General features: G+C 40.4%; 1 protein-coding gene across 3 annotated transcripts in view; it reads right to left on the reverse strand.

The window, feature by feature from the left end:
• NSUN6 (NOP2/Sun RNA methyltransferase 6) overlaps window positions 1–25,903 on the reverse strand; it is a 70,179-nt gene that overhangs the window by 29,355 nt on the left and 14,921 nt on the right. For all 3 annotated transcript variants that reach the window (XM_020876288.2, XM_020876286.2, XM_070472128.1), the window contains 3 exons: window positions 17,181–17,290; window positions 16,153–16,306; window positions 2,660–2,741 (listed from right to left, as the gene is read on the reverse strand). In XM_020876288.2, coding sequence (XP_020731947.2) covers window positions 2,660–2,741; window positions 16,153–16,306; window positions 17,181–17,290 — 346 coding nt within the window. The remainder of the gene's footprint in view (window positions 1–2,659; window positions 2,742–16,152; window positions 16,307–17,180; window positions 17,291–25,903) is intronic.

Below are 25,903 nucleotides of genomic sequence, written 5' to 3' on the forward strand. Positions count from 1 at the left end.
TTTACTGCCTTCTCCATTTAATCTCCAGTGATTTTCACTTTTTCACTAAAAGGTCTTAAAATCATGGTCATCTCAATAGAATTTTTCCTTGTGTAGTTTCTTATCTTAGGTTTTAGTAAAAATTATTTCAAACAAGAGAGCACTCACATTTTATGTACAAGTGTAAGAAAAAAGCCAAAACCTGACACACTACTAAATGACTTGTTCTATGTGTTACAACTACCACTGCCTTAAGTTTGTGGCCATCTTAAACTTTTCAGGAATCATTTTCATTTATTTAACTGATAGAAATACATACAAATTCACAAAATGTTTCTGCTTCTACTTGACTTCTTTCAGTTCAGTAGCTCAGTCATGTCTGACTCTTTGCAACACCATGGACTGCAGCACACCAGACCTCCCTGTCCATTACCAACTCCCGGAGTTTACTCAAAGTCATGTCCATTGAGTCAGTGATGCCATTCAACCATCTCATCCTCTGTCATCCCCTTCTCCCGCCTTCAATCTTTTCCAGCATCAGGGTCTTTTCCAATGAGTCAGTTCTTCACATCAGGTGGCCAAAGTATTGGAGTTTCAGCTTCAGCACCAGTCCTTCCAATGAATATTCAGGATTGATTTCCTTTAGGATGGACTGGTTGGATCTCCTTGCAGTCCAAGGGACTCTCAACAGTCTTCTCCAACACCACAGTTCAAAAGCATCAATTCTTCAGTGCTCAGTTTTTTTTAAGATTCCAACTTTGGAAAAAACAGTTTTGACTAGATGGACCTCTGTTGGCAAAGTAATGTCTCTGCTTTTTAATATGCTGTCTAGGTTGGTCATAATTTTTCTTCCAAGGAGTAAGCGTCTTTTAATTTCATGGCTGCAGTCACCACCTGCAGTGATTTTGGAGCCCCAAAAAATAAAGTCAGCCACTGTTTCCACTGTTTCCCCACCTTTTTGCCATGAAGTGATGGGACCAGATGCCATGATCTTAGTTTTCTGAATGTTGAGCCATTTTCTGAAGTTAAGCCAACTTTTTCACTCTCCTCTTTCTGTTTCATCAAGAGGCTCTTTGGTTCTTCTTTGCTTTCTGGCATAAGGGTAGTGTCATCTGCATATCTGAGGTTATTGATATTTCTACCAGCAATCTTGATTCCAGCTTGTGCTTCATCCATTTCTCATGATGTACTCCGCATATAAGTTAAATAAGCAGGATGACAATTTACAGTCTTGACGTACTCCTTTTCCCATTTGGAACCAGTCTGTTGTTCCATGTCCAGTTCTAACTGTTGCTTCCTGACCTGCATACAGGTTTCTCAAGAGGCAGGTCAGGTGGTCTGGTATTCCCATCTCTTTCAGAATTTTCCACAGTCTGTTGTGATCCACACAAAGGCTTTGGCATAATCAATAAAGCAGAAATAGATATTTTTCTGGAACTCTCTTGCTTTTTCGATGATCCAACGGATGTTGGCAGTTTGATCTCTGGTTCCTCTGCCTTTTCTAAATCCACCTTGAACATCTTGAAGTTCACGGTTCACGTACTATTGAAGCCTGCCTTGCAGAATTTTAAGCATTAGTGTACTAGCATTGAGATGTACTAGCATTGAGATGAGTGCAATTGTGCAGCATTTTGAGCATTCTTTGGCACTGCCTTTCTTTGGGACTGGGATGAAAACTGACCTTTTCCAGTCCCGTGGCCACTGCTGAGTTTTCCAAATTTGCTGGTGTATTGAGTGTAGCACTTTCACAGCATCATCTTTCAGGATTCGAAATAGCTCAACTGGAATTCCATCACATCCACTAGCTTAGTGATGTTTCCTAAGGCCCACTTGACTTTGCATGCCAGAATGTCTGGCTCTAGGTGAGTGATCACACCGTCATGATTATCTGGGTCATGAAGATCTTTTTTGTATAGTTCTTCTGTGTATTCTTGCCACCTCTTTTTAATATTTTCTGCTTCTGTTAGGTCCATGCCATTTCTGTCCTTTATTGTGCCCATCTTTGCATGAAATGTTCCCTTGGTATCTCTAACTTTCTTGAAGAAATCTCTAGTCTTTCCCATTCTATTGTTTTCCTCTATTTCTTTGCACTGATCACAGAGGAAGGCTTTCTTATCTCTCCTTGCTATTCTTTGGAACTCTGCATTGATATTGGTATATCTTTCCTTTTCTTATATTGGAAATAATAACAGTAATGATAATAAAGCTGCCATCTAACCAGTAGATTGTAACAAATCACATCAGTTACTATATATGAAAGTACATCATAAACTGGATAAGGCAAACAAATTACTTGTTATATCACAGCAATTGATAACCATCTGACCAAAATCTGCTAAACCACTGTAAATCTAGTAAATCTAGTAAACCACTTGAACCTCACTCACAGGCACATGTGGAACACTAATATGTATAGCAAATGCATGCATTATTTAAGGATTAATATGCTGAGATGGAAAGCAATCATTACAATAAGCTATTAAAACACTGTTGAGCAAAGGAAGGGAGAAAACGTAGTTGAAAATCTCAGCTTTTTCTTGCTACCAAATGTGGATCAGAAAATATACAAATACACTGAAAAAAAAAAACGTTAACAGAAACAAAACAAATCTTTAGATTTCAAATAATCCACTGAAGGATATTTCAATATCACTAAATATTTGCTTTCACAAACACTTACCTGTAAAAATAAGTAGTTGGGCAGTACATTATCAAATGAAGGGCTGAGATACACTGGCTCTGTCATTCTTACGCCTACACCTCTGAAAAATGGAAATCTAATGTTACTCAGTGTAAATTAAACACTCTACATAAATGGCATCACCAACTCAATGGACACAGGTTTGAGCAAGCTCCAGGAGAAGACGAAGGACAGGGAAACCTGGCATGCTGCAGTCCATGGGGTTGCAAAGAGTCATACATGATTGACCTAACAATACAAACTCCACTTCTAGGAATACACTCAACTGGTATGTCAAATATAAGATGTTCCACACCTTTTAAAAACCTTTTTCTATTCAACACCAAAATACTGAAGAGTATTCCTGTGGACTATTTCTGGATTTTTACCCACAACAGAGAAGGCCACTGGGAGCATTAAAAGGATAAAGTGTACCACTGCATTCAGAGATGTGAATAGACTAAAAAGCAAAGACCCACTGAGTCTTTACTCACTGATGCATTCTCATCATTGGTAATAGATTTATGGTCACTGTTATTAGCCTTTCGATTCAATAAACATTTTGTGGAAGCTTCATCTTGCCAGCCACTATGCTCAGTACTTGTATGAAAAATAAAAATCTACGTAAGAATCATGCTGGTGGTAAGCCATTACAAACCTGCCTCCCTGCTTCCCTCTCAACTCTTTAGAGGGTAACTGCCCACTGCTGACACAATCCATGGGCTGACCTGTACCACCTCTGTCCCTACTGTGAGTGGTGGTGGAACGGACCACAGAAGGAATGGCCAGGGACCAAGACAGCACAGACGAAAGTGATCCACTGAAACAGATATACTGCAGTCAGAAGACTCTCGGAGTCTCTCCAGAGCACACAAGTACACTGTTTGAGAAAGTCAAGCATGGCCAGGCACACAGGCCACACCAGAGGGAGAGAAAAAGGGGGAATCGACGTGTTGTTCCAAGGATCAGAGAGCACAGAAAGAAGCACAGTCTGATCATAAAGGCAAAGACAAGAATCAGGACATGGGGCTTCTCCGGTGGCTCAGTGGTAAAGAATCTGCCTGCCAATGCAGGGGACCCAGGTTCAATCCCTGATCCAGGAAGATCCCACATACCGTGGGACAACTAAGCCCATGTGCCACAGCTACTGAGCCTGTGCTCTAGAGCCCGGGAGCTGCAACTACTGAGCCCACACGCCACAACTACTGAAGCCCCCATGCCCTAGAGACCGCGCTCCACAAGAGAACACCCTGCAATGAGAAGCCTGCATATTGCAACTAGAGAGTAGCCCATGCTCGCTGCAACTAGAGAAAAGCCCATCCAGCAAGAACAAAGAGCCAACACAGCCAAAAATAAATAAAAAATTAAAAAAGAATCAGGATTTGAATGAGTTCAAGGGTACAAGCAGGGAAGACAGTCCAGGTGGGGAGAACAAGAATAGAGCCTATAGACACAGCAGGTAGACGAGCTCAGAGCTTATGAACTGGTCTGGGCAGAGAAGCACCTACACAGACGGAGTGGACCTTACTTGCTGCAGGAGGGTGGGCTAACTCTGCTACAACACTCCTGACACCAAATGTGTGGGGTTCTTTCTCACACCCACCAACTCTCCACCTCTCTGGACACCAAGTGGCTAACCTACAATTCAGTTCCCTTCTGACAGATTGCCCGGGGTCATCGTCAGAATCCGCAGGTTCAGTCCAACAAGACTGGGCCGGGCCGCGCGCCAGCTGCCCTTCCCAGGCTGCCAGCGGGCTGTGAACATGGAGGTTCCCAAGACTCTCCCCTCAGCTTCGAGAGTGCACCAGAATGACTCACAGACCCGGGAGAACAGTGCATTTATGATTGCCACTTTATCATGAAGGATACAACCAAACCAAAGGGATGCGGGGCACGTTCCGGGAGGGGGCAGGAGGCACCACCCTCTCAGCGCCTGGATGTGTTCACCACCCTGGAAACTGTCCAAGCCCTGTGGTTCACTGGGTTTGACGGCGATTTCATTACACTGTTGTTGTGTAGTTGCTCAGCTGGCCCAACTCTTTTGCAGCCCCAGGTACTGCAGCCTGCCAGGCTCCTCTGTCCATGGGATTTCCCAGGCAAGAAAACTGGAGTGAGTTGCCCTTTCCCTCTCCAGGGGATCTTCCCAACCCAGGGATCGAACCCATGTCTCCTGCATCGGCAGGCGATTCTTTACCACTGAGTGACTCGGGAAGCCCAGTTTCATTACATACACTAGACCAATTAAATCACTGGTCACTGGTGCTTAGTTCAATCTCCAGTCCCTTTTTCTTCCCCAGAGATACACCGAAGGCGCTGCAAGTGCCAACCTTCTAATCACACGCTTGGCTGCTTTGGCAAACAGCCCCCATTCTGTATGGGGATACAACTGTCTGGAGGGGATACAAAAACACTCTATCACTCCTGAGATTCCACAGGTTTTAGGAGCAAGTTGTCAGGAACCTGGGACAAAGATCAAATTTTTTATGTACTACTTTTTTTTTTGGCCACCTCCAGTAGTAGCACATGGGATCTTAGTTCCCAGACCAGAGATCAAACCCAGGCCTCTGCAATGGAAGCATGGAATCCAAACCACTGGGCTGCCAGGTAATTCCCTATGTATTTCTTATTATGCCACAGCAGAGTAAGTTTATGCTGCCCTGTAAGAGTGACATAGTTTCCGTAGATATTTATGAATGTCACTGCGATGGGTCTCACGACAAAGGTTAACTCCTTTTCTTCTTCACCCCGTGCCTTTTACGCTCACTCATCTGTTTAACACTCGGTTTCTCCAAATCTGCACCTTCACTCAGAGTTAAGACTCTTGTCCTTGCTCCAATCAGGATTAAATCAAACCACTTTTAAATTAAATGGTTTCTTCCCCTTAGCAGAAAATACAAAAACCTGAAATGTCACTGCCTCATATTCAAAAGTCAGTTCTTCATTGAATCAACTGGGCACTTACCTTGATCAACACCTTGTCGCGACCCCCAGAGTCTAGACCCGTACTGCATGCTCTGAATGATCACGCCTCTGTAATTCAAATGACTCTGACCTGTAGGACTCCAGTCCTCTGCAAAATACTGAAACTTAACATATACTTGCCATCCTAACTCAGGTCTCACCTATACTTCAGGATCTGGTTCCCCTTTGACTATCTATCTCCTCCTGACCATACCTACCAGCAAAAAAGTACCCATCTGTACAGTATTTAATTGAAAATAACATGACAAAGAATAATTTTAGCCAGTTATTGCTCATGTATGAGTTTACTCTTTCCCTTTAAAACTATTTCTGTACAACGTACCTCCATATAATAATGCAAAATACAAGGCCTCAGAGAATAAACAATCTGTTGGTAAATTAATCAATCTGAGCCTATGGATGATTCGACCCAGCTGACATTCAAGAAACCAACAGGCACAAATTCACTAGCTGAACGTTCAAATATACTATTAGTGGAGTCAGTTCTAAAGTTTAAAAAGAATATAAGCAGTATATAAATGCAGCATTTCTTTGTTGCAGAAGTATGCTTTTTTTTCACATAGGCAGACAAAGAAATTCTAACAGCCTAACAGAAAGTTGAGTTTAAAAATCAACAGCTTCTTGATTTCCTGACAAGATGGTTGAATAGAAGGACCTGAGCTCACCTCCTCTCACAAACACACCAAAATCACAACTGGATACTGAACTACCATCAACAAACAAGAACCAGAACCCACAAATAAAGATGTTCAACTTCCAAAGACAAAGAAGAGGCAGCAACAAGACTTCAGAAGAGATGCATTCATAGTGTAATCAAACCCTGTACCCACCAGGTGGGTGACCCAGAAATGGGAAAACAATAGTATCACAGAGGTTCTCCCACAGGAGTGAGAGTTCTGAGCCCATGTCAGGCTCCTCAGTCTGGGCGTCTAGCAGGGGGATGAGATCCCAGAGCATCTGGCTTTGAAGGCCAGCAGGGCTTGATCACTGGAATTCCACAGGCCAAGGGAAAACAAACACCATTCTCAGAGGACACACACATAGGTCTCAGGTGCCCTGGGACCCAGCTGGAAAAAGGGTGACCTCATAGCAGCCTGGGCCAGACCTATCTGCTGGTCTTGGAGGGTCTCCTGGGGAGGCAAGGGACACCTGTACCTCACTATGGAGACAAGGACACTGGTGGCAGGGGTGCTGGGGAGTATTCGTTGGCACCAAGGCCCGGTCCCACCCAATATACCCCTTAGGATCTAGTGTTGGGAAGCCTCAGGCCAAACAACCAACAGGGCAAAAATACAGTCCCACTCAGTACCACGCTTCAAAGTCTTCCTGAACACATACCCTTTGAAAAGCCCTGCCCACCAGAGGGACAAGACCCAGTTCCACCCTGCAGTGGGCAGATACCAGTCCCTCCCACCAGGAAGTCTGCACAAGCCCCTCAGACCAGCCGCACCCACCTAGAGGCAGACACCAGAAGAAAGAGGAACTACAATCCTACAGACTGTGAAACAGAAAACAGAAAGTTAGATAAAATGAGACAGCAGACAAATACATTCCAGACGAACGAATGAGATAAAACACCAGAAAAACAACTAAGTGAAGAGGAGACAGAAAAAGAATTCATAGAAATGACAGTAAAGATGATCCAAGATCCAAAAAAAGAACGGAGGCACAGAGCAAAAAGATACAAGAAATGTTTAACAAATACCTGGAAATTTAAACAACAAACAGAGTTGGAAATACAATAACTGAAATGAAAAATACACTAGAATGAATCAATAGAAGAATAAATGAGGAAGAACAGATAAATGAGCTGGAAGAATGCTGGAAAGCACTGCTGTGGAACAGAATATAGAAAAAAGAATGAAAAGAAATGTGGGCAATCTAGAGACCTCTGGGACAACATCAAAAAGCACCAACATTCACATTACAGGGTCTCAGAAAGAAAAGAAAGAGCCTGAGAAAATATTTGAAGAGATAAAAACTGAAAATTCCCTAACATGGGAAAGGAAACAGTCACCTAAGTCCAGGAAGCACAGAGTCCCACACTGGATAAATCCGAGGAAGAAAAACCAAGATGTGTATTAATCAAACTGACAAAAATTAAAAATAAAGAAAATACTAAAATCAACAAGGGAAAAGCAACAAATAAAAGATAAGGGCTTTTCCCCCATAAGATTGTCAGATTATTCAGCAGAAACTCTGCAGGCCAGAAGGCTTCTGCACAATACATTTAAAGCAATGAAAGGAAAATTTTACTACAAGAATACTCTGCTCAGCAAGGCTCTCATTCAGATTCGACAGAGAAATCAAAAGCTTCACAGACAACCAAAAGCTGAGAGAATTCAGCACCACCAAACCAGCTTCACAACAAATGCCAAAGGAACTTCTCTAGAGGGAAAAGACAAGGCCACCCTAAAAACAAGAAAATTCTGAATGGGAAAGCTCACCAGTAAAGGCAAATATACAGTAAAGGTAGGAAATAATCCATACACAAACATGATGTCAAAACCAGCAAGTGTGAGAAGAGTAAAATGCAGGATACTGACAATCCACTGGAAATTAGGAGACCAGCAACTTAAAACAATGTTGTAAATATATATAAACAGATGTATCAAAACCTCATGGGAACCACAAACCAAAAATTTTCTATTGCAGATACACACACACAAAAGAAAAAGCAATCAAAACACACACTAAAGACTTAGTCATCAAATCACAACAGAAGAGAACCAAAGAAGAAGAGAAGAAAAAAGACCTACAAAAACGAACCCAAAACAATTAGCAGAATGGCAATAAAAAATATACATATCAATCATTATCTTAAATGTAACTGGATTAAATGTTCCAACCAAAAGACAGAGACTGGGTGAATGGATACAAAAACAAGAGTCATATATTTGCAGTCTACAAGAGAACCACTTCAGATTTAGGGACTCACATAGACTGAAAGTGAGGGTACAGAAAAAAAAAGTATTGCACAAAAATGGAAATCAAAAGAAAGCTGGAGTAGCAACACTAATGTCAGACAAAATAGACTTTAAAGTAAAACTTATTACAAGTAACAAAGACATTACATAATAATCAAGGGATCAATCCAAGAAGATATAACAACTGTAAATATACATGCATCCAACATAGGAGCAGCTCAAAATTTAAGGCAAATGCTAACAGCCATAAAAGAAGAAACTGACAATAACACAACAATACTGGTAGACTTTAAAACAGATTTCATGAACAGATAGATTATCCACACAGAAAATAAGAAAAAACAGGCCTTAACTGACACACTAAACCAGATGGACTTATTTATGTTCATAGCAGATTCTATCTGAAACTAGCAGAACACACATTCTTTTCAAGTGCACACGAACCTTCTCCAAGATAGATCACATCTCGGGCCACAAATCAAGCCTGGGAAAATGTAAGAAAATTTAAATCATATCAAGCATTTTTTCCAACCACAATACTATGAAATTAGAAATAAATTACAAGAAGAAAAAACTGTAAAAAAAAGAAAAATACAAACACATGGCGGCTAATCAATATGCTACTAAACCACCAGTGGATCACTGAAGAAATCAAAGAGAAAATCATAAAGATCAGAGCAGAAATATATGAAATGGAAATGAAGAAAACAACAAAAAGATCAATGAAACTAAAAGATAAACTTATGCTTGAAAAGATAAAATTGAAAAACCTTCAGCCAGATTTATCAAGAAACAGAGGAAGAAAGCTCAGATCAATAAAATTAGAAGTGAAAAAGGGGAGGTTGCAATGGACACCACAGAAATACAAAGTATCACAAGAGACTACTACAAACAGCTATATGCCAATAAAATGGACAACCTAGAAGAAATTAACAAATTCTTAGAAATGAACACTCTCTCAAAACTGAACCAGGAAGAAACAGAAAATATGAACAGACCAGTCACAAGTAAGGAAAATGAACTTGTGATGAAAACACTCTCAGCGGGACTTCCCTCCTGGCACAATGGATGAGAATCCGCCCGCCAATGCAGAGGACACTGGTTCAATCCCTGATCTGGGAAGATTCCACATGCCACAGAGCAAGCCCATCTGCCACAAATACTGAGTCCATGCTCTAGAGGCTGCAAGCCACAGCCACTAAGGCCTGCATGCTCCAGGGCCCACAAGCCACAGCTAATGAGCCCCTGTGCCACAACTACTGAAGCCCACACGTCCTAGGGCCAGCAAGCCAAAACTACAGAAGCCAGAGTGCCTAGAGCCTGTGTTCCACGACAAGAGAAGCCGCTGCAACAAGAAACCCAAGCACCGCAACTAGAGAGTAGCCCCACTCTTTGCAACAAGAGAAAACCCACACACAGCAGTGAAGACCCAGCACAGGCAAAAATTAAAAAAAGAAAAACTTCCAAAAGACAAAGTCCAGGACTAAAAGGTTACATAGGTGAATTTTATCAAACGTTTAGAAAAGAGTTAACACCTATCCTTATGAAATTATTTCAAAAAATTACAGAGGAAGGCACCCTCCCAAACTTCTCTGAGGCCACTGTCACCCTGATTGTAGATGCAGAAAAAGCTTTTGACAAAATTCAACACCCACTTAGGATAAAAACTCTTCAGAAAGTAGGCATAGAGGGAACATACTTCAACATAACAAAGGCCACACATGACAAACCTACAGCTAACATCAATCTCAATAATGAAAAGCTGAAAGCATTTCCTCTAAGATTATGAACAAGACAAAGATGTCCACACTCATCACTTTTATTCAACACAGTTTTCAAAGTCCTAGCCATGGCAATCAGAGAACAAAAAGAAATAAAAGGAATCCAGATTGGAAAAGAAAACTATTACGGCAGATGACATAATACTATACACAGAAAATCCTAAAGATGCTACCAGAAAACTATTAGAGCTTATCAATGAATTCAGTAAGGTCAGTTAAGTCGCTCAGTTGTGTCCGACTCTTTGCAACCCCATGAATCGCAGCACGCCAGGCCTCCCTGTCCATCACCAACTCCCGGAGTCTACCCAAATCTATGTCCATCAAGTCAGTGATGCCATCCAGCCATCATCCTCTGTCGTCCCCTTCTCCTCCTGCCCTCAATCCTTCCCAGCATTAGGGTCTTTTCCAATGAGTCAACTCTTCGCATGAGGTGGCCAAAGTACTGGAGTTTCAGCTTCAGCATCAGTCCTTCCAATGAACACCCAGGACTAATCCTCTTCAGGATGGACTGGTTGGATCTCCTTGCAGTCCAAGGGACTCTCAAGAGTCTTCTCCAACACCACAGTTCAAAAGCGTCCATTTTTTGGCGCTCAGCTTTCTTCACCGTCCAACTCACATCCATACATGACTGCTGGAAAAACCATAGCCTTGACTAGACGGACCTTTGTTGGCAAAGTAATGTCTCTGCTTTTAAATATGCTATCCAGGTTGGTCATAACTTTCCTTCCAAGCAGTAAGCGACTTTTAATTTCATGGCTGCGGTCACCATCTGCAGTGATTTTGGAGCCCAAAAAAATAAAGTCTGACACTGTTTCCCCATCTATTTCCCATGAAGTGATGGGACCAGATGCCATGATCTTAGTTTTCTAAATGTTGAGCTTTAAGCCAACTTTTTCACTCTCCTCCTTCACAGTTGTCAAGAGGCTTTTTAGTTCCTCTTCACTTTCTGCCATAAGGGTACAGGGTACCAAATAAATATACAGGGTACCAAATAAATATACAGAAATCTCTTACATTCCTATACACTAACAACAAAAGATTATAAAGAGAAGGAAATGATCCCATTTACCATTGCATCAAAAAGAATAAAATACCTAGGAATAAACTCACCTAAGGAGGCAAAAGACCTGTACTCTGAAACCTACGAGACACTGATGAAAGAAATCAAAGATGACACAAACAGATGGAAAGAATACCACGTTCTTGGGTTAGAAATATTTTCAACATATTTCCAAAATAACTACACTACCAAAGGCAATCTACAGACTCAATGCAATTCCTGTCAAATTACCAATGGCATTTTTCAAAGAACTAAAACAATAAATCTTTTTAATTTGTATGCAGGGACTTCCCTGATGGTCCAGTGGCTAAGACTCCATGCTCCCAGGGCAGGGAGCCCAGGTTCAATCCCTTGTCAGGGAACTAGAACCTGAATGCCACAACTAAGACCTAGTGAACCAAATGAATATGTAAGTAAATAAATAAATATATTTTTAAAATCTGTGCAGAAAAACACAAAAGACCCTGAAGAGCCAAAGCAATCTTGAGAAAGAAAAACAGAACCAGAGGAACCAGACACCCTGGCTTCAAGCTATAGTACAAAGCTGCAGTCATCAAAACAGTCTAGTACTGGCACAAGACAGACTTACAGATCAATGGAAGAGGGCATAAAGCCCAGAAATAAATCCAAACACCCATGGTCAATTAATCTATGACAAAGGAGGCAAGACTATATATAATGCAGAAAAGACAGTCTTTCAATAAGCGGTTCTGAGAAAACTGGACAGCAACATGTAAAAGAATGAAATGAGAATATATTTAACACCATATATAAAAATAAACTCAAAACGGATTAAAGACCTAAATGTAAGGCTGGATACTACAAAACTCTATAGAGAAAATAATAGGCAAAACACTCTTTTGCATAAATCACAGCAATAGTTTTTTCAATCCACCACCTGGAGTAATGAAAATAAAACAAAAACAAACAAATGGGACCTAAATAAACTCAACAGTTTTCACACAGTAAAGGGAACCATAAACAAAACAAAAAGGCAACCAACAAAATGGCAGAAAAAGATGCAACTAATCTCCAAAGTATACAACTCATGCAGTTCTATATCAAAAAAGCAAACAACCCAATAAAAAATGGGACGATCTAAACAGACATTTCTCCAAAGACATATGGATGGCCAAACAGCTCATGAAAAGATGTTCAATATCACTAATTACTTGAGAGCTGCAAATCAAAACTACAATGAGCTATCACCTCACACAGGTCAGAATGGCCATTATCAAAAAAGTCTACAAACAATAAATGCTGTAGAGGGTGCAGAAAAAAGAACCCTTCTACCTACACTGTTGGTAGGAATGTAAATTGGTGCACTTTTGGAGAACAGTATGGAAGTTCCTTAGAAAACTATAATGTCCACAACAGAAGAATCGATAAAGAAAAAGTGTTACATATATACAATGGAATATCACTCAGCCATTAACAAGAATGAAATAATGCCATTTGCAGCAACATGGATGGACCTAGAGAGTGTCATACTGAGTGAAGTAAGTCGGACAGAGAAGAAGAATTACGATATGCATGTCTTTTATGTAGAATCTAAAAAAAAAAAAAATGATACAAATAAACTTACAAAACAGAAGGAGACTCACAGACTTAGAAAATGAACTTATGGTTGCTGGGGGGGAAGGGATAGTTAGGGAGACTGGTACGGTCATGTACACATTTTAAATGGATAACCACAAGGACCTACTGAGTATCACACGGAACTCCGCTCAGTGTTAAGTGGCAGCCCGGATGGGACGGGGGTCTGGGGGAGAACGGATACATGTATATGTATGGCTGAGTCCCTCTGCTGTTCACCTGAAACCATCACAACATTGTTAATCAGCTACACCCCAATACAAAATAAATATTCTTAAAAAAACTAAAAATAGAGCCACCATGTGATCTAGAAATCCCACTCCTGGCCATAGTATCTGAAGAAAATCATATTTCGAAAAGATACATGCACCCCCAGTGTTTACTGCAGCACTGTTCACAACAGTCAAGACATGGAAGCACCTAAATATCCATCGACAAAGCAATGGCAAAAGAAGATGAGGGGTGGTTGGGTGGGTGTGTACAATGGAATATTACTCAGTCATAAAAAGGAATGAAATAATGCCACCTGCAAGAACATGGATGAACCTAGAGATTATCATACTAAGTAAGTCAGACAAAAAACAAATATCATATGGTATCACTTATATGCAGAATCTTAAAAAAAATGATACAAATGAACATATTTACAAAACAGAAACAGACTCACAGACTTAGAGAACAAATATGGTTACCAGGGGGAAGGACAACAGGGAGGGACATATTGGAGGCTGGAATTAACATATACACACTACTATATATAAAACAGATAATCAACAAGGACCTACTATAGAGCACAAGGAACTCTACTAAATACTCTATTATAATCTACATGGGAAAAGAATCAAAAGAATAGATATATGAACTAAATCACATTTCTGTACATTTATAACTAATGCAACATTGTAAATGTAATTATACTCCAAAAAAAATTAAATTTTTTTCCTAAAAATCAACAGTTTCTTGAAAGATGGCGACATTCTACTCCTACCAACAAAGAAAACAGTACTTAGAAGTCTGTGGACTTAATTACTAGAATCACCACATCAAATAAGAGGATGAAATGTGTGCCACTAATAATAAACTAAAGGAAGCAGTCAAACTATCAATTCCCTATTACAGACCCAAAGATTAACACATAGATGTATGCATAATCTTCATATTCAGAAGCACATCCAAGAAGAAGAATTTATTTGTTTCTGGTCATCTGGAAAGTATTGCTACCTCTAGATGGAAGGAATAGCCTATGTCTTTAGAAGAATTAATATCAACTATAAATTCTAGTTGCTGAAATATGAAAAACTATCCCAGGAATCAGGTAAGTGGCTCTCTTTCGAATAAATTCACAGCTTTCAGCATGTCTCCATTAGCTGTCAACTTTGGAGTAACAGAGCTGTCTACAGAATTTCTGAAACAGCCTGAAAATACTAAGCAAAAATAAATACACAAATGAACCTACCTACAAAACAGAAACAGACTCACAGACTTGTGGTTTCCAAGAGGGAGTTGGGGGAAGAGGTGGATTGGGAGTTTAGGATTAAGAGATGTAAGTTTTGGGACTTCCTTGGTGGCCCAGTGGTTAAGAATCTGCCTGCCAAGGCAGGGGACACAGGTTCGATTCCTGGTCCGGGAAGATCCCACATGCTGTGGAGCAACTAAGCCTGTTCGTCGCAGCTACTGAGCCCGAGTACCCCAGAACCCGCACTCCACAGCAAGAGAAGTCACCACACCCTGCAACTGCAGAGTAGCCCCCGCTTGCCTAACTCCAGAAAGCCCGTGCATAGCGAGCAAGACCCAGTGCAGTCAGAAGTAAACAAACAAATAAATAAAATTTTTTTAAAAAGATATAAATTTTATATACAGGATGGATAAACAACAAGGTCCTTCTGTATAGCACAGGGATCTACATTCAATATCCTGTAATAAACATAATGGAAAAAGAACATAAAAAAGAATAAGTACATATGTATATCTGAGTCACTTTGCTGTATAGTAGAAATGAACACAACACTGTAAATCAACTATATTTCAATTTTAAAAATTGTAAGAAACTGGATTATACACAGATTTAATTTGTTTAGTGCCTGCTGGTAAAGAATCCACCTGCAATGCAGGAGACCCCAGTTCGATTCCTGAGTCAGGAAGATCTGCTGGCAGGGATAGGCTACCCACTCCAGTATTCCTGGGCTCCCCTGGTGGCACAGCTAGGAAAGAATCCGCCTGTAACACGGGAGACCTGGGTTCGATCCCTGGGTTGGGAAGATCCCCTGGAGAAGGGAAAGGCTACCCACTGCAGTATTCTGGCCTGGAGAATTCCATGGACCATATAGTCCACGGGGTCGCAAAGAGCTGGACATGACTGAGCAACTTTCACTTGTAGCAACCAGAGATGATTTTAAACTAACTTGTTCTAATTCAGGTGAGTGGGATTTCCCTGGTGGCCCAGTGGACAAGAAACCACCTGCCAATGTCGGGGACACAGATTCGATCCCTGATCCAGGAAGATCCCACGTTCCGCAGAGCAACTAGGCCCATGCACCACAGCTACTGACCTGCGCTCTGCAGCCTGAGAGCTGCAACTGCTGAGCCCCTGCGCCTAGACCGCTGCTCCTCACGAGAGAAGCCACCGCAACGAGAAGCCCGCGCACCACAACGAAGACCCAGCATGGGAATAAACAAACAAGTTCTTCGAATTAAAACATAATAAAAGTGAGGTGTGAGTAAATCCAAACATTCATTTTTAACCACAAGTATTCACGTGAGTCCTGGCTGCCTGGTAAATTTTTTAGTTAAAATTTTTTTTCTTTTTAATATTAAGACTATAAGCTTTTATCACATAGACTGTTAAAAAAAGATCTGGAGAGGCCATCTAATTCATCCTTTATCAAGATAAATAATGTTATCAAAGATGCAAAACTTTTCAACTTAATACACTCCCTCATCTGAGCATTTATGCTTTTAACTAAAAGGATATTTCCCCCCCACCCAAAAAATGGCAGTATGTGTTAAACAAGTATTTTCCAATTGAACTTATAACCAAAAAAAAATTAGTCATATAATGCAATTATACATATTTTTACATTATTTTACATTTTCTTTGAACCACAAAAGGGATGCTTATTTTCCCCAACACAACAGTTGCTGACATACTTCAGTTCAGGCAGCCCACTGAAGATCTCTTTGCGGCTTAGTTCAGAAATTCCGTTTCCAAGAAATATTTTTGTTCCATCAAATTCTTTGGCTCCTTTCTTACATTTGCCTTTAATATCAGAGTATACGGAAACATCATCTCCACCTTTCATAACTAGAGAAAAGAAGAAAGTCATATTACACTGACACTGGCAGAACCATGAAAATTCTTCAAGTTTTAAGATTGGGGAGGCCTACGGGCATCAGTAGTGGACAAGAAGCAGTCTAACCTGGCTCATGGTCTCACTATAACTTCTGACAGAAAATACAACTGTTTACTTTCAAATGTTTGACAACAATAAATCTATTTTTTTTTCCTTAGGAAAACAAAGATGCAGAATAATCTTCGAAACATCCAACCTCAGGGACTTCCCTGGCTGTCCAGTGGTTAAGACTCCTAATACATGGGACACCTGTTCAACCCCCAATCTGGGAACTAATATCCCACATGCCTTGCGAGGGTCCAAAAAAAAAAAAAAAAACCCAGAAAACATCCAACCTCAGCTGGAAGCTTTTAGCTGAACAGAAAAGGAAAGGTATCTTCTATTTCAATTATTTTCCCCAAATCTAACATTCCTTAAAAGAGTAAATTAAGAATACTGAGTTTCATCCCAATATTAAGATTCCAGACTTGGAATGTTCCCCCTGTAATTAACAGGTCAGCAGCCTGAGGTTTCAGCACAATTGAGTAAAACAAAATTTCACTGACATCGTCCACTCTTTTCATCAGTCATGATCCTCTGACATCATCACACACATCCTCAAAGGGAATAAAAGAAATGGGCAGAAAATCCACATACGGATGCCTGATTCGTTAGTCCTTCTCAGATACACACCTCGATGGGCTATACTAAATGCCGAACTTGGAAAAGATCTTTGTTAAAGCAAATTTGAAATGCAACTGAGTGAGGATTTAATAAATTTTCAATATGATGATACACATAAATGTTAGTGGCTGTTTTATAGAGAAACCTAAACATTATACTCACATTTTGAGGCTGACACGATTCCAGGGACATAGACATGGGCTCCTCGTAACACAGCATTACCACACTGGGCTCCAACAATGACTTCACAAGGCTGTTGTTTTATATTCTTCCTAGAAAAGAGAAGTGAGAGTGTGAACAGTGATACACCTCCAACGTCAACCAACCTTTTCAGGCTTTCAAACTAACCCTAAATAAATAACCTCTTTAGTCTTCATCATTTCAAATGAATAAATAAGAAAAGGTTGGAAGAAAGAAGACAAATACACAAGAAACAGTTTCTTAAGAGTTATAAAGAAGGACATCTCTGGTGGTCCAGAGGTTGAGAACCCACCTGGCAACATGGTGGACACGGGTTCAGTCCCTGAGCCGGGAAGATCCCATGTGCCGTGGGGCAACTGAAGCCCTTGGGCCACAACTACCAAACCCACACGCCCTAGAGCACGTCCCTGCGACAAGAGAAGCCACCACAATGAGAGGCACACACACAGCTGGAGAGGAGCCCCTGCTGCCCCAACTAGAGAGAGCCCACCGGCAGCAACGCAGACACAGTGCAGCCAACAACAAATAAATAAACAAGCTTGGGTGTTTTTAATTACAAAGAAGACGGGCACTTGAGAAGATGATCTTGGTGCAAGGTAATATGTGGCATCAAAAACTGCTTCATCAAATACAACTAACAACTATAACAAGAAAGAAGCCGACTTACAGAGAACAAACTAGTGGGGAGAGAGAGGTGGGGAGGGGCAAGACAGGAGTAGGGGATTAAGAGGTACGAACTACTATGTTTAAAATAACCTACAAGAGTATATGATACAGGGAATATAGCCAATATTTTTTTCTTTACTGAAGTATAGTCAATTTACAATGCTGGGTAAGTTTCAAGTATACAGCAAAGTGATTCAGTTACACACACACACACACACACACACACACACACACATATGTAGCCCCTTTTCCATATTCTTTTTCCTTATAGGTTATTACTATATATGGAATATAGTTCCCTATGCTATACAACAGAACTTTGTTGTTTATCTATTTCAAATATAGTAGTGTCTGTTCAACCCATACTCCTAATTTACCCCACCTCCTCACCTGTCCCCTTTGATAACTACAGATTTATTATGTCTGAGTCTACTTCTGTAAATAAATTCATCTGGGTTTTTTTTTTTTTGGATTCCATGTACACATGGTTTCATGTGGTATTCATCTTTCTCTGACTGACTTCACTTAGTATGATCATCTCTCCAGGTCCATCCATGTTGCTGCAAATGGTGTTATTTCATTCTTTCTTATGGTACAGCCAACATTTTATAAATGGAGCATAATCTTTAAAATTTGTGAATCACTACATTGAATACCTATAACTTATATCAACTATACCTCAATTTAAAATTTAAAAAAACCACTAAGGCAGGACTAAGGTCATAGGAAATGACACACAGGCTAGAACAGGCCAAGGCACCCCTTGGGGCCCAGTCACCAGCTCCAATGCCTTCTGTGTTAGAAGGGACGTAATCAAGTGTTTATATTCTAATCCAATGAAGCTCTATGTAGATTAAAACCACAACCCCAAAGGAAAAAAAAATGCTTCATCATTTAATAAGCATTGCTGTTTCATAACTGCATTAGGAGAGAAGAGCAATAAAGTTTCTGTCTTCAAAAACTAAAACAGACAACATGGGAGAAATGCAAAAACATTTCTGAGGTGGTGGACTGGTGCACAGTAAGTTATTAATGTTTTAAACAAGACAAAGATAAGTCTTTTCTTCCTCTGCTATCCAACTTCCTTCAGTGTTCTCCAATTTCTCACCTCCCATCCATTCCTTCAAACACTGAAGCCTGGTATCACGTCTAACACTTAGAGCCACTTTCTCAAAGGTTGAGGGTACCTATGTGATGAGCCCCAAATAAATATCCCAAGCACTGCACATGAGAGGGTAACAGGCAGGAAGGCCAGAGGTCTCCAAACAGAAGAAACAGGCTGCAAGCGCCAGGCATATTTATCTCTCTTGAGCTGCACAAGGAAACAAATGTGATATTTTTTTCCTTCTCTATACAAATTTAAAAGGGTTCTCTTAAAATGCTGTGTTGCCTCCGATACCTGGTTTCACCTGAAGCTGACTATTCTCAAACCCTGAGTTAACCAATACATTTTTTCTTATGGAAATGTTTGTCTTAAGCTATGTTAATGTACCCCAGACTCTATCTTCAAGTTCCTCCAAATGGCTCAGAACCTACTTGACAAACCTGTGTATTATACTCAGATACTGTTCCCCTAATCTATGTAAACGAAACTATTTGTATGGTAATCTGCCCTTCTACAAGATTCAAGTCAATTGTTTTATGGCCTGGGATGAATTATATGGTGCCATTCTGAGTTTTAAGACATTCCTTTCCTTTCATTAACAGACTGCTGGTGACTATGTAACATCCAGCTGAAGACTAGCAGGGGGGTACTCTTTCTGCCCCCTTCTGATGCCTATGTCAGAAGCTTCCTCTACACAAAAGCTCTGAGTGATCCAGCCTCGTCTCTGGCCCTGGATTGAATTCGTCTCCTCTGGAGGCCAAGAATCCCAGGGTCTTATCGTTCAGCAACAACCTTTCACACGTCTGATGAGGTTTCCTGGTTGGCAACATGTCATATGTGTGGTCCTAACTCCTTGCATTTTTAAGTGCATTTTAAGTTCATTCAAGGAATTAAGTGCATTTTCTTTTCAAGATCTCCAACTGATCAAATCTCAGTAAGCTTCTCAGATTTATCCTCCTCCTCCCAGGTCCTACACATTCACTGCTCATTCTCCAGCTATTTCTGGACAAGGTTCATTTCTCCAGGTTCTCAGACATGCCATCATCTCTTCTCAATTTGTATCCCAAACCCTAACAATAAGTGACCACTTACAAAGATAACCTACATATTCTTTATTTTATTGAAGTATAGTTGTTTATAATGTTGTGTTAATCTCTGCTCTACCACAATGTGAATCAGCTATTCTTTTTCATATTCTTTTCCATTACAGTTTATCACTGGATATTGACTATAGTTCCCTGTGCTATAGAGCTGGACCTTGCTGTGAACCCACATATTCTAACGATCAGCCTTTCTAGACTGATTATCTGCAGATAGCTATGTACAGATGTCCTACAGCTACTTCACACTCAACAAGTTCTAAACAATGTTATGGTTCCCTGATCTACTCCTCAAATCCTTGGGAACAGCCCAAAGCTTCATCCTCCTGTGTTTCCAGTCAAAATGATGTTATCTACCTGAGCAGCCAGAAGACAAATCCTGGCATCATCCTGAATCCCCTCCTATAACTTCTAACTCAATACTCACTGAGTTACCAAACGATGCCACCTCTAATTCTCTGACACGTCTCCCAGGCCCTTCCACCCCCGACATCAGACTTGCCTCGTCTGATCACTGGATATTGTTTTATCCAGTGATCTAACTTCTGTGTTTTATCTTTGGTTGCTTTCAGATCCTCCTGATGTGTCTGGTGTTCTTCAGTTTCATTCTGAAGCACCTAGTCATGTATGTACATTTACTTCTGCCTTCAGATACTGTATTTCTTAAATCTGACTTTCATCAATTCTGGAAAATTCTTCATTGTATTTTTGAATATTGTCTCTCCCACATTATTTCTAATCTCTACATCTGGGATTCATCAGGAACATGTAGTGCCTCTTCATTCTTGTTCTCATTCTCAGCTTCATACTTACTATTGCTTTACATCCTTTACCCGCTGTATTCTAGGTGATACACATAAGCCATCTTCTAGTTCATTAATTCTCTCATCTGTTGAGTCTAGAGTGTAACTCACTGAATGACTTTTTAATTTTAATGAAATTTTAATGTCTAGAAATTCTTTTTCAATTCTTCTTTTTCCCTCTTAGGGTCTTTTATGTTTTAGATTCTCCCTTTTGCTTTTAATCATTTTCAAGAGACTAATTTTAAAGAAAGCTGAGTGCCAAAGCATTGATGCTTTTAAACTGTGGTGTTGGAGAAGACTGTTGAGAGTCCCTTGGACTGTAAGGAGATCCAGCCAGTCCACCCTAAAGGAGATCAGTCCTGGGTGGTGATTGGAAGGACTGATGTTGAAGCTGAAACTCCTACTTTGGCCACCTGATGTGAAGAGCTAACTCATTTGAAAAGACCCTGATGCTGGGAAAGATTGAGGGCAGGAGGAGAAGGGGACGACAAAGGATGAGATGGTTGGATGGCATCACCGACTCAATGGACATGTGTTTGGGTGGACTCTGGGAGTTGGTGATGGACAGGGAGGCCTGGCGTGCTGCAGTTCATGGGGTTGTAAAGAGTCAGACATGACTGAGCGACTGAACTGAACTGAATTTTTTAGTGCCTACCAGTTAGCTCTCTTTGCTACATTCTGGGCTTCCCAGGTAGCACAGCTGGTAAAGAATCCACCACCAATGCAAGAGATGCAAGAGATGCAGGTTCAATCCCTGGAGTAGGAAATGGCAACCCATTCCAGTATCCCTGCATGGAAAATTCCATGGACAGAGGAGCGTGGTGGGGGCTGCAGTCCATGGAGTCGCAGAAAGTCAGACATGACTGAGTACACACTGGCAGGCTACAGTTCTCGGGGAATCTAATCCCTCAGTCTGTTGTATATGCTGGTTCTCACTCATGGTAGTTTGATTCCTAGCGTAGCTTCTAACTGTAAGAAAGAAGCACGGCCTGGGCTGACAGGTGCCACTCTGCAGTGCTTTTGTCAAGCACCTCAAGAACTGGCTTAGGATCCAATTCTTATGTCAGTTTCTCAAACCACAGGTGTCAAGACCACATGGCTAGTGTGAATTTGAACTCCAAACCCTTACAGGTATGGAACCGCAGTTATGCATCTCATAGATTTCCGCCCCCGCCCCACAACCCTGGCTCCATCGTAAGAGAGCTCCAACTACTAATTACTGCCTTGCACTGACTTTTGGATGGTTCTCACCTCAGCGGGAGAAGGCACTGGCAACCCACTCCAGTACTCTTGCCTGGAAAATCCCATGGACAGAGGAGCCCGGTAGGCTGCAGTCCATGGGGTCGCTGAGAGTCAGACATGACTGAGCAACTTGACTCACTCTTCACTTTCATGCATTGGAGAAGGAAATGGCAACCCACTTCAGTGTTCTTGCCTGGAGAATCCCATGGACAAGAAGCCTGGTGGGCTGCCACCTATGGGTCACACAGAGTTGGACACGACTGAAGCAACTTAGCAGCAGCAGCAGCAGCACCTCTTAGCACTAACAGCCTGTTGTTAAAACCAAAGCCCCTAAGTTCAGGGGATGAAGCAACTTCTCCCTCAAACTCCTCAACCCTTAATCTTAGCTCACGCACTTACTGCTCAATTTTCAGTTACTCTTCATTCTAATCCCTGAGTATCTCACTAAGGTTCTTAATCACTCTGTTATGCATTTTATGACCTATTTTTTGTTCAGTATTCCTAGGCCTAAGTAGCAGAAACATTCTCAAGTTATCTAGTTCACCATACTGCTGGAGATAAAAGACTAAAATAGCTCCCTGACTCGGCTCCAGGCTTGCAATTCATCCTTTGAAAAAAAGTGTTTTCAGGCTTTTCTGGCTGCAACCCAATGTGAGAAATGCACTTGAATGGCATCCCAGTACACATGTGTGCCTATCCACACTTACATTTATAGCAAATGTTTCACGAAACACCTTACCATGTACACTCCAGGAGATTATATAATAAAATCCCTATTCCTTAAAAAAAAAAAAAAACTATGAACAACCAGTCAAACTGATTTCACAACCTACTAATGAGTCAAGGTCTACATACAGTTTGGAAAAAAAACAGCTTTATGCTACTACCAGTATTATATTTCTAAAATCATGACTGTAATAAAAGTTATTTGGCTCCTATATTCTGTGCAAAAAAATAAAACACTTCTTAGTTTTAAAAAATAATCCTTCAAAAAGACACATGCACCCCAATGTTCATTGTAGCACTATTTACAACAGCCAGGACATGGAAACAACTTAAACGTCCATCAACAGAGGAATGGATAAAGATGTCGCACATATATACAATTATATTATTACTGAGCCATAAAACAGAATGAGACTGGGTCATTTGTAGAGATGTAGATGGACTAGAGACTGTCATACAGAGTGAAGTCAGTCAGAAAGAGAAAAACAAATGTTGTATATTAACACATATACATAGAATCTAGAAAAATGGTATAGATGATCTTATTGGCTATACATACCATATATATATATATATACGATATGTATAAAAATGCGGCTGATTCACTCTCCTGCACAACAGAAACTATTAATAGCACAGCACTGTAAAGCAATGATACTCCAATAAAATTAATAAAATTTTAAATGAATCCTTCACATTTCACTCTACCTCTTCTAACTTCAACATCTTCTTTCACCAACCCCTCTGAAAACTGATAGATTCCCAGTCACTTCTGTCACAAACCACCATGGATATTCATTCCTCTGTATCTTTGCATGTTCTTTCTCTCTACCTGTGTACCCTTGCCTACTTTATCTCATCTACCTCCTTCCTATTCACCTACAAGGCTCAACTGAAATAACATCTCTTTGGAGAAAATCTTTACCCACTTCTTTGCATTCAGCTCTTCCTCTTCTCTGCTTGGATGGTACTTAATTCATATCCCTCCCCAGGAATCTACTGCAGTTTGACTTGTACCAACATTCACCTGCTTTTAGACTAAACTATGTTTCACCCATCTGTATATATCTTTGGGTCTCACACACAGCACCAATTCAAAAAATATTTTGTGAACTCTGTAATGTTAATCAGAAAGGTTTTATGAGAATAACCTTTCAAAGAAAGGAGAGAATGGGAGACTATCGGGAAGAGCATTAACATAGTGGGCCAGGGACTTCCCAGGTGGTCCAGCAGTTAAGAATCCACATGAGTTCAATCCCTGGTCAGGGAACTAAGATCCCACATGTTGCAGGGCAACTAAGCCCACATGCCTCAACTAGAGACCCAGCATATCCAAAAATAAAAACAAATGAAAAACCACAGTGAAAAAGAACTACTATCCTTTCTTTGGAAGGCCTGGTGATGAGGCTGATCCTTGGCTAGTATCCTGGAACTCAGAATCAGGGGAGTTCCCACTCTTAACTGATTCAGTTGCTCAGTCATGTCCAACTCTTTGCAACCCCATGGACGCATGCCAGGCCTCCCTGTCCATCACCAAGGGTAGCTCAATGTGCCTACATTATCTGTAACAATTTGTAAACAAATAATATGGTTTATGGGGGACACTGACTTTCCTTCTGGGAGGCTAGAATTTGGGTACCTGCCAGGCATGAGGTGCCCACACAACCAGCCCTAAATGAAAACCCTGGATGCCTGTCTCTAAGGAGCTTTCCCGGATGGTGACATCTCACGTATGCATGGCCATCCTTGTTGCCGGGGGAGTTAACTGCACACTGCATGACTCCACTGGAAAAAGACTCTGCAGTTTACAAATGGTTTTCCCTAGACTTCCTTCCAGGCACCTTTTATTTTGTTGATTTTGCTTCAGATTCTTTCACTGTAATAAACCATAGTCACAAGTATGACTACATGTGGAATCCTCTGAGTCCTCCAAGAGAATCACTGAGCTGGGGAGTGGTCTTTGGGAATCTTTCAACACAAGTGCTAACTGTATAAAAACATAAGATCATATATATATGCAAGTGTCAAGGTGCAAGTCAGCATTGCTGAAGTTTTAGTGAGGAAATATAAAAGTTGATGTAGGGCCATAAAAAAATACTAAAAGCTTGATTTTTATTAAAATGTTTTTAAACAAAAGAGTGAAACAATAGCATTAAATAAAGATGATTTTCCAAGAATACAGTAATAAAGACTGGAGAAAAATAGTAAGAAGGTGCTTAGAATAAGAGAAAACTAACTAAAACAGCTAAAAATGAGATGCTGACAAATTAAAGATCCATTAAAGAAAGGGTCAAGATTATGAGAATGACCCACTAAAGAGCATATAAAAAAATACACTTAGCTACTTGGCATGTATTTAACTGCATATATTAGCAATCCTACACTAAAAGGAAGATAATATAATTTTGAGATATCACACACTCATGATATCTCATTTGCATACATATAATCTGATATCTCATTTGCATAATATAATATTGAGATATCACATGATCATGATATCTCATTTACATGTCAACCAAATGTTTCTTTTCAGCAAGATTGCTATTTGTATTGAACCAGCAGTCTTTGAGCAATTACTTGAATATTCCATTGTATTCACCCTATTATTTCATACATACAAACAGTAACTGAAACCAAAGTGCTGACGTTAGTGACAAGGCAACTATGAGAGACGGAAATGGAACGGCTGGAAGAGAAGGGCAAACTCAATCTCATTTATATCTCAAGATATTTCTGCTACTGAATTATACACTCAATTATTAGGGAAAGTTAATTTTCTGACCTGCTAAAAATAGATTTTTATCAAAAAGGAAAGAATACCAACAGACAATATATAGAGATTCTTAAAAATTACAAATTGAATATTGGCCTAAAAAATTCTACTGATTTAAATGCAGTCTTTAAAAAATGATGGTTGGGGTACGGTGTTTAAAATACTCTTGTATGGATGCAGAAAACAAACTTATGGCTAATGGAAAGGGATAAATCAGGAGAGTGGGACTGTCATATATACACTATTATAAGTAAAAGAGAAACTAT

The sequence above is a fragment of the Odocoileus virginianus genome, chromosome 9 (assembly GCF_023699985.2).
Source record: "Odocoileus virginianus isolate 20LAN1187 ecotype Illinois chromosome 9, Ovbor_1.2, whole genome shotgun sequence".
Taxonomy (NCBI): Eukaryota; Metazoa; Chordata; class Mammalia; order Artiodactyla; family Cervidae; genus Odocoileus; species Odocoileus virginianus.